General features: G+C 35.1%; 1 protein-coding gene across 1 annotated transcript in view; it reads right to left on the bottom strand.

The window, feature by feature from the left end:
• Positions 1–4,606: 4,606 nt before the first annotated feature.
• The window catches only part of LOC143193320 (uncharacterized), a 38,650-nt gene continuing 32,447 nt past the window's right edge, over positions 4,607–10,809 (bottom strand). The window contains exons 5-10 of the mRNA XM_076399475.1: positions 7,674–7,869; positions 7,074–7,226; positions 6,837–7,013; positions 6,637–6,779; positions 6,291–6,497; positions 4,607–6,090 (exon numbers count right to left, since the gene is read on the bottom strand). Coding sequence (XP_076255590.1) covers positions 5,916–6,090; positions 6,291–6,497; positions 6,637–6,779; positions 6,837–7,013; positions 7,074–7,226; positions 7,674–7,869 — 1,051 coding nt within the window. The 3' untranslated portion in view covers positions 4,607–5,915. The remainder of the gene's footprint in view (positions 6,091–6,290; positions 6,498–6,636; positions 6,780–6,836; positions 7,014–7,073; positions 7,227–7,673; positions 7,870–10,809) is intronic.

Genomic DNA, 10,809 nt, shown 5'->3' with positions numbered 1-10,809 from the left:
CAGTTGTCTAGTTGGCGACAGCTACTGGTTTCCCCCTAATGATAGCAGTCTGATTGCAGACGCCCATTAGGTTGGCATGGCTGTTGCTGCTGTTCTCTATGTTAATAGTGTAATTGGAAACATCTATCTTGTCGGCCTGGAAGCTAATACTCACTCTAATAATGCCCTGATTTCAAAAGTCTATCTGATTGCCGTGCGTGCTGTTATCCACGTGTTGGTAGCCTAACTGCAGACTTTCATCTGGTTGTAATGAATGATGCTGCCCCCATGTTGGTGGCCTGACTGCAGATATTTAACTGGTCCGCTTATCTGTGTGTGTTCTCTGGAGTGTCTACTTGACGGTTCTGCAGGTGTTTGTCTTGTCAACCTAGATGTTAATACTCACTGTAATTGTGACTATATTGGTTGCGGATGCCGGACTGTAGACCTCTATCTGATTGCTCTAACTGCTGCTGTCGGCCATGGCGATGGCAGACAAACTTCTTGTTCGTCTGACTGCATGTATCCCCTGTGCTGGAGGACTGGCTGCCGACATTCATGTGAATGTCGTGACTGCTAATGTCGTCCGTAATGGAGACCTGGCTGTAGACGTTCAACGTCTCTCGTGGTGACCACCGGTTGATTGGCCCCCTGTTGCTAGCACCCTGGTTGTAGACGTTCATCGAAACGTCGCTTGCAATGGCCACCAATTGGTTGGCCCTTCTCTTGCAAGCAGCCTTGCTGCAGACGTTCATGGAACGTCACTCGTGGTGGCAACCGGTTGGTTGACCACTCTCTTGCATACAGCCTTGTTGTAGACGTTCTTAGAAACGTCTCTGATGATGGTGGCCGATTGGCTGGCCCCTGTTTGGTCAGTAACCTTCATATTGGCGGCTAATTTGTTGTCGCTTGCATTGGTGAATCTAGTTGTTGTTCATCTCGTTGGCGTACCCCACATAGGTATGTACCTGCTGCAAGCTTTCTCGCTGTGTCACCGTGCCTGGTGATTCTGTAGTGGTCTCTTGGATGAGCAGCCCGTCTGCGATGGCTCCTCAAGTTTGGTGGCTCGTACGTGTGACCTCCTTGGTTGGCTGCATGTCTGCTGCGTTTCCCCTGTTTAATGGAATGCTCGTTGTGCTCCCCAGGTTGGCGGAACGCTCATTGTGGACCTTCTCGATTAAAGGAACGCTCGTTGTCGCCCTCAGGTTGGTGGATAGCTCGTTGTGGATCTTCTCGTTAGGAGAAACGCTCGTTGTGGACCTCTCCAGGTTGGTGGGCAGCTCGTTGTGGACCTTTCAGCTTGGTGGGCGGCTCTTTGTGGACCTTCTAGATTGAAGGGACGCTTGTAGCGGTCCCCAGAAGTTGGCAAAACGTTGCTATGGAACCATCAGATTGACTGCACGGTCGCAGACCCCTCAGGCGGACGGCAGGCGTCTTGCGCACCGGTGGAACGCATGTTGTGGATCTCTCGGGTTGTCGGCACGCTGTTGCGCACTGGTCAAATGGGCGGCATACTTGTTATGCACCTTTAGATTGGCGGCACGCTAGTTACGGCCTCTAAGTTAGCGAAATTTATGTTGTGGATTTCTCAGGTTGACGTTACACCTGCTGTGCGTCCGTCATATAAGCGGCAAGCATGTTGCGGTCCTCTTGAATAGCCTGCACGGTTATTGCGGACCCCAGGTAAGCGGCACACTGGTTGCACGCCCGTCAGGTAGGCGGCATGCACGTTGCGGGCCCCTCATATAGCGAACTCCCCAAATTGGTTGGACTCTTTCATGGATTCCCCAAGTGGGCGGCAGACTTGTTGTGGTCCCCCAGGTTGGCGGATCGTTTGTCATGGCTCCCCAGATTGACGTCGATCTTGTTTACATACCTGATACTAAGTCTGCGAACTCGTGGTGAACGTAGTGACCAGTCAGTGGCACCCTCTCATTGGTGTACCTCGTACTGTCTTTCATGCTGCTGGCCTAGTTGGCGCCGGTCCTATTGACGTACCTCTTGCTGTCTCTCATCATACAGGATTGTTGCTGGCGTCAATCTTGTTGGTGTACCTCACCATGTTTGTGGCCTGCTAGTTGCGTGTTGTCGTATCAGAGGTTATTGCTATCTATGTAGACAGCTAATTCTCTGTTTCACATCATGCCGACTTGCTGGTGTACTTCATTGTCATGTCTATTGATATCTATAAGAACCCTTTTAGCAAAACAGATGAAACAGAAAAAATATATTTTCAAATTTATCTACTCCCTGTAATAAATGGAAAGTACGTCTGTTGCACTTGAAAACGTTGTCGCTTATAAAAAAATATATTAAAAAAATTAAGTTACCAGATCCGGTCCTGTGCCATTGTCCTCAGGGATGGACAATCAATTTGCGTCACCTATTACCTAGAACTAATTCGCGACGCAGAATTTTCATTCACCATTTCTTTTTCAGAATTTAAGGAAAGTTCCCTTTTCATGTTGCAGTGTAATTAAAAGCATCCTTTGTTTATGTTTCATCCATTTCGGTGCCATTTTGTGGCTTGGGTATGCGCCGATGTTTGTTTACTTCATGTTATTTTCGTGTTTATGGCTAATTATTAATTAATCATGAAACTGCCCTTGTGGCGATTGATCTGAAACAATAGTGTTTTAATAATATTCCTTTGTATGACCTTGTTCGTCTCATGGATTCTAGTTTGTGTCGTTTGCCCACTAAACACTACTTGTAAACAATCACTATAAGTGACTGTGACCGCGTTGTTTTCTATCCCACTTCTGATTTGTTAGAACCGATTTTGTAGAATCGATTTGGTGAAGGTGTTTAGGCAATTAAAACACTGGATTCAACTGAGTCGCTCTCTATTTATTCCTACAAACAACTCGGTCAAAGCCCCAACACAGAATGAATCAAGATGGCGGGATCTTCATCCTGTCCGGATGGCTTTAACACGAGCATGCGCTGTAGCGTTCATTATAATTTACAGGAAACTACTTTAATATCGACTTATGCAACCATCGACTATATATATATATATATATATATATATATATATATATATATATATATATATATATATATAATAAGTCGATATAGATATATATATATATATATATATATATATATATATATATATATATATATATATATATATATATATAAAGATGAACACTTCTTTAACAGGACGTGTGTGAGACGTACTATAGAAGGATGAGTATTATTTGACAGGAAATAATGGAGGAGTGAAACAATAACTGACTGAGATGAGACAGACTCATAATTCGAAAGTGGAGACGTGAGCATTTTTAGCTGTAGATGTCATAAAGTTTGAAAATTTCTTCACAAAGCAAAAGTGACATTTATTTAAATCAATGATTGACTTCTAATATATACAGGGTTGCTATTTATGATGATGAAGTAACTTTTGGAGAAACTATCCGAGTATTAATTCTAATCGGAAATTAGTCATATATGAATAAACTTAGGCATGACGACTTCATCGGAGAAACAATAAATTGACAAAAGTTAGGGAATTAATTCAGATTGAGGCTCAGCAATGCTGGGTCAAGTGAAATTCGTCGTCATTCATATCAAACCACAGCCGGCGCTCAAGGAGAATGTATACTCTTCAACTATCTACTCTTATTAGAAGTAGATGTCACTTTATTCTTCTGCATTGATGATTACAAGTATCTAAATTTCGGCAATTGCTCTGGATTCATTTGAGATTTTCATTAGCAACCGACCTGTTAGTTTGGCCATGCGAACTATATCATGAAGAATCTTAAAAGCCTCAACGTTTGTATCAGCGAATATAGCGCTTTTATCAGCGAGCATGGGATAAAGTCATTTCCTACTCGCATAGAGCTAATGGAATTATCGTAAAATCCCCGACGGTTAATTTTTACGATTTTTTACGAGTCTTTTTTACTTTTAATAAGAGCAATTATTGTTTTGGTCCATGTTAACGGTACGTCTTTCTCATTGCTAAATTTGTGCAAGAAAAAAGAAGGAATTGAAATAGTGTTGGTTTTGATCCTTTCGGATTTTCTGGTGGGCATACTTTATCAATTTATCAGGGAATCAATTGATATTTTTTAAGAATGATTGTATGCAATTGGTGTCGTAGTTACATTGTTTCACGGATGAGATAGTGATTACATCCACAGTCCAAGTCTCCGCGCCGCCCTTATACCTTTGAGCGTCGAACGAAATCGTTAATCATAACATAACATCTTCACATCAATCTCTTGAACTTTGTTAAATTAGTTAGAGTTTGGAAGCATTCATTTCGTCATATTTAAACATTCTTAAAACTTCTTTTCAGTCAGTTTTTGCTGAGCCTGCATGTGCATTGAAATTTAGAGACATATTGAGTAGATCAGTCGTTGGAATATAAATAATCACTTCTCGAAATTGGCTTTAGAAGGAGTCTTTACCTGAGCTTGTCTCAGTAGGTACATACATGCTTACAATATATGTGGCGCACGCTGTTTACTGGACAATGCTGGCCACTCCTTATTTCCATAATGCCAGCGCATCGATGGAGCAGCATATGTTTCTTGTCATTAGTATTTAATAATAAAATAATAGCTTAATAATTGTATACATTTAAAAATATATACATAATAAAACATAAATATCTTTAAGGCACATTTTATTTCAGGAAAAATACATATAAAACTTCACACTGGCATAATATATATATAAAACTAATTTTCCTTAATACCAAATAAACTAACATGATCACGGATGTTATGTTGACATAACATATTATAGTTGCAAAACATATTGAGAAATTGGGTTGAATACTAAACTATAACTTATTCCTGTATTAACCTAAAATCCCTATTTTTAACATTTCACCGATGAAAACCCTTTTTCTGTACAACGCGTAAGTGTACCCAGTGTCTCAAAATCTCATTTTGTGAGACACCTAGTACAGTTACACTATTCAAGTGATGAAAATGTTTGTTTTATTTTATTCAGAATTAAAGTGAATCACAGATACCTGAATAAAATAAAACAAGTTGCTTTACCAGTATAACATAATAATTCATCTAAAACATTTTAGAGAATATCATACTTAAGGAACTTACAGACATAATATAGAAAAGCTCTTTAATAACTATATATTTACTAATTTTTAGATGGATTATTTCTGTTACAAAATGAATTATATACAAAATGGTAATGAAATTATATTCATATTATATATTTGAGCAAGCAATAAGAAAAAAGCTATTAAAATACTATAATAATAAATAATAAATTCACAGCATCTTTTCTACCTTTAAATATAATTTTGTGAGAACTAAGCTTACTACTTTACATACTTTACTATGTAGGTAATAATTATATATTGTTATTCAGAAAATGAGCAGTAGATAAAATAGTTCAAGTAAAGCTCAATTAATATTTATCATTTAATTTTCTTTTCATATATGTATAGATAAATTAATAGAATTTGAGTATCCTTTAAAATAGATTGGTCCTTATGATACATTTTGGAGGCACATGAATGACCAGATTCAAGAGATGGCTTTACTTTTATAACTTAAAAATGTTACTTAAAAAAGCGTTAAAAAGGACATAAATGCCGTTCTACAAGGTGAATCGCTTGTAAATATAAAATTTTACATATATCATGTTATTTTGCAATACGCCAATATACTTTCAAATTGTTGTAATTAATAAACAATTAAGGCACATTTTTATAGCTGTATTACAAACTTGCTCAAAATTATTATATTGACTCACCTTGCAAACTATTATAAGGCACAAATGTATGATTTCTCTATTAAGTCTTTAAGAGGCACACATTTTTTTTTACAAAAAAAATAGTGATATGGAATATCACAATAGAAATTCATTTTCATTTTTGGTTTTGATTGCCAACTATAGCTGGCATTTTAAAGGAACCAACTGTTAATCATTTTGAATTTGGATTTCTACCTAATGCTATTTGAGTCATTTGTAATAGCATAACTAAAGAATCCAAGGGATTTTAAGGTTGAACTAACTCTGGATACCAGTGGTTCCTTAAATTTCCATATAGTTGTATCCATAACAGATGTTTTCCTGAATTCTTCACAAGTTTTCTTTAATGTCTTGACGCAGTCGGCTCTGAAATAAATTAAGTTAAATATTTTAATAATGCATAAAGAGGTTGATAAACACCTGAAAAAAAAACGGAAATATTTAATTTTATTTCATTATATGGCATTTTAAAATAAATTTTTCTATAACCCCAACATAAAAGTTCTAATATTACACTACATATAATAAAAACTATATCTAAAACAATAAGAAGACTAGCAACATACCTGTAATGTTGAAGTTGTGCATCAGTTGTTTCAATGGGGTATGATGTACAACCATTACCTAAACAACTTAGTGGGAAGTGGTTGTGTAATGTCAAAACCTTTTCAGTATTGTGGAAGCATTTAACATACTGGCCTGGTTTAGTAAAATTTTTTGTTCGGTAGACATGCTGCATCATATGCATGTAACGTGGAATTTCTTTAAACCACCTTTAAGATATATAAATAAAAATTAAAAATTAACGAAAACATTTATAGCAACATGTTTTAAAAATAATCTTTTAGAGATTCAAGATATATCGAAAATGTTATTAAGTAAAGTAAATTATTATGGAGAAAACAGTATTACCCATGATCATGCAACAAGTCGTCTAGAAAGTAAACATTTCGGACGTTATATGAAGCTCTTTCTTCGTTTTTAATTTTCATAGCTTTGGGTAATATTTTATCCATTAGTTCTTTCCACGTTGTACCTTCTAATGGCATTATAACCTTAAAAGTAAAATGAAAATAGTCTGAATGAAACATAATTACATGTATAATACTTACCTCATCAATATCCAGAAGGGCAATATATTTGTATTCATACATATGTTTATAAAAACAATCATTGTATGGTATAAGTTCATTTTGACGTTTATGGTTAGTTTTTTTTGATAAAAAGTAATGTTGCAAAGCTGGTGCATTTGGAAGAACTCCAGCTAAAGTGATTGGTGTTACTTCAACCTACAAAATTTATTATATTATTATATTTTGGTAAATAGTTTATTTTAAAAGTATGCTTACTTTGCCTTGTTTTTCATAATGGTTTAATATTTTGCTAATATTTGGATGTACTTGTAACTGATAGAGAAATATTTTATCAGCTCCTAAAAGGTTTAACAATTCTATCCATTCCACTAAGCGCACAGATAAATCTTCATGAAGAAAATCTAATCCCTAGAAAAAAGGACTTATTTAGTTTAATCGCAAAAAGATAAAGATTAAAATGTGTGTTAATTTAAATTACATTGTATCTCATTTATAACGTTGTACATATTATAAAAGCTGCAAAAGTGCTATAGATGCGGTAATATATCAAAATAAACAATTCGAATTCTCTGGCGTGTTGGAAATTAAAAAAAACCTGTCGATTTGAATTAAACTAATTTTAACAATAATATGTGTAATATGTTTGAAACACAAATTTAACTTCAGCTTGAAATACCTCAAGATATCAAAATTATTGCCAATTAGATAAATTCTAGAAAAAAACATTGAACTCCAAGCTTATATATTTATTAAGAAGTTCTTAGTATTGAGTTGTGATGCCTTATAATTAAACGTTTGTTAATTGCTCCTATTATTGAACATTCGGCCTTGTATGTTAAAAAAAAGGTCAGTCACCTTCACGCATACGGCAAAGTCCTTTTTCGCCGCTGGTTCACTGAATATAACTCGCAAATTGTTGGTGGAGTTGTCACAGGGTTTTTCCACCAACGATATTGATTGCGGAACTTTGTTCTTGTACGCTTGTGGAATAACACAAGCAGTAAGATATGGTTGAAAGATTCCTTGTTTGTAATTTCCCCATTTCTTGTACCTGAAAATGAACGAATCATGTTTATAAAGTTGCATAAGAGAATATAATAATAACAAACATCAAAAAACGGAGATATTTTACAATAATTAATAATTTTCTTCAAACTTTATTCATTATACGAATAAACAGCATTACATTTGCATGAACATTTGAAGCAGAAGTCCTTATGTGTTTATATATGTGATTACGAAGAATAGTGTGAATGTGAATAAGCAATTACCTCATAATTAACATGTTATTTATTGTACTAATATTGATGTTAAATCAAGGATGCATTGAATGAAGTAATATAGCTAATTTATCCTCAACGATCAACATGTTGGTAATAAAATAGCAATAGAAGAATATAAGATAAAAAATTAAAATTAAAATGCGATTGATATTACCATTGAAAGGCGATAATTTAACCAATATTAGTGTAACATTTTTAACAGCTAATTAAAATAGGCATGTTTGATGTTTGACAATGCTTAATATTTTATAACTTTGATGAACAGTTTGCACGGAAGAGATAACAATTCAAATTTACTAAGAATTAAACTCAACACGAAAGAGTAAATTGAAAAACAAAATTTATAGACTAGAGACATTACCAGAGCTCTAGAGAAGAAAAAAGTGTTTAGTCTAAATTAACATAAAATTCGATGATTTCTTACCCAGATTCGATGGGTTAATTATAAAATCGTCCAAGATTGTTTAATTTATTAAAATATAACATCCATCTAAATTAAATATTCTTTATATATTTTTCATATTTAGCACTTATTGATTTCTCCATCATTATTATTTTATTTTAATAAAAAAATAATAAATTCACAGAAACTTTGCTTGGTTTCTAGGAACATTAAATATAAAAGATGTTTGGTCAGCAAAATCGATATGCGTTGTGAGTTTAGAAATACTCATTTTGGATTTCGACACGCGATATACGTAAAACTACCACGAATATTGTTCGTTTATGTAACGACCCCGATATAAATTCAGTTAACAAAAAGCAATAAAATCAATACATACGTACAACAATAAAATATACTCATTTATTTCGTTTATATATCACGTCATAAGTACTTGCAACATTTTAATAAAATTGAAAATATTTTTCTTTTATCTTGTATGTACTACATCATCTCCATTTTCAATTAATTGGAAAAATTAGATATTAAATCAATAATAATGACTGTGTAAGAGTGGCATAGTTGTTGGATTATGAAAGTTATAATAATTGATGATTTAAAACCAATCATCAATTGATACTTAAAATACTAAGCATCGATTTATCCAAATTTCAATAACATTTATCCTTGGCATATTACTTAACAATCATGATATTCCTGTGCTGCTAAATATTTTTTAATCAATCGGCATAAATTAGTCTTGCCAAGAAAATGTTTAAAATTTCCTAAATAATTTATCTAGGATTATTTCAATACAATTGTAGCGACCTTGAGGCATGTCGAATTTTACATCGTGGAATAACGGTTTACAAAATACCCAGAAATATAATCCCAGATGTTGAACACGGACGGGGTGACAGCAGCGCCAACTAGAACCCGATAACGAATAGCTGGCAACCCCGAGACGTTTATCTGGGATGTTATTGAAGGGTATTTCCATTCATTCAGTGCTCAACCATCGTTTGGTTTAGACGTGCCACCATCGACTGCCCAAGCCTCGTCTCCACGTAACACCGCTGCCATCCGTTTTATCTAATTGTATTTTTCACATTTTTTTATATAACCAATAAATAATGGTCACATAATGTAAACACCATTGTTTCATTTCGTTTTACCTCCATGCACCGAGCCACATCATTTACCCTAAAGTGGTGACCCCGACGTGATCTTTCGCAAAATTTGGTTTGGACTCGTGAATGGAGGGTACGTGCAACATGGTATACGTGGCCGTTATATTTTTTGTTTCAAAATTTTCAATATTTTTAATTCGATTCGTTTTCGATTTTACCTTCAATATTCCTTTTCATTTTATTCCTATTCCTTTTCAAATTCCTTCAATATTACATTCATTCAAACATTTGTTCCTCATTAAATTTTATTTTAGTGCTGGAACAATGAAGCTTAAATTACATTTCATTATATCCAATTCATTTTTTAAAAATTTTTTGTCAAAATTTTCTTTCACAATCTTTTGAACTCATAGATATTTTTACATCACTGCTTAATCATCAGCGTCTCGGCTAAACATTTCTTTCGGCGCTATGTTTAAATCATAATGTCTTCCTTCGCTCGCCGTCTCCGTCATAATAGCAGATATTTTGATTTGAAAGGCTTTGGGCAGCTTCGGTCGGACACCGTCGTTATTTGGTTTTTCTGAATTACCGTAACGTATGTGACTACGGATTAGTCACAGAGCAGCCCCAGAAGCTAGGTACCGATTGCAGTCACCGTAGACTCGTCATCTCTTCGCCGAGGTACCAGAATTGCTAACGTCTCGTCGTCGAAGAAAATAAGCTACCACGTCGTCGAACAATCGATCTTCCCACAGCGTCGATTACGGGAGCCCTGTCCGAAAAGTAGCTTGTTCTCAACGTCGTCGATGGACCACATTCAAGTGCCAAAGCAACGGTATCTGTAGGACCGGAAGATATCAAGAGCCGTACCAGATCGCAACCAGACCAACCACAACCATTTCGATTTATCTTATTTTTCAAAGCCCTTTTCATGCAGCACATTTTGTTTGGTATATCTTTTTTTTGTATTTGATTTTTTTTTCATACATTTTTGTATTTTTGTTGCTTAAAATAATTGTATGTAAAATTCTGACAGGGGAGTATTGTAGCGACCTTGAGGCATGTCGAATTTCACATCGTGGAATAACGGTCTACAAAATACCCAGAAATATAGTCCCAGATGTTGAACACGGGCGGGGTGTCAGCAGCGCCAACTAGAACCCGATAACGAATAGCTGGCAAACCCGAGACGT

The sequence above is a fragment of the Rhynchophorus ferrugineus genome, unplaced genomic scaffold (genome assembly GCF_030347505.1).
Source record: "Rhynchophorus ferrugineus isolate W39M unplaced genomic scaffold, kcgeb_rfMv2 rfM3, whole genome shotgun sequence".
NCBI classification, from domain to species: domain Eukaryota; kingdom Metazoa; phylum Arthropoda; class Insecta; order Coleoptera; family Curculionidae; genus Rhynchophorus; species Rhynchophorus ferrugineus.
Note: the sequence above shows the minus strand (reverse complement) of the source record. Positions and strands in the feature narration are given on the sequence as shown.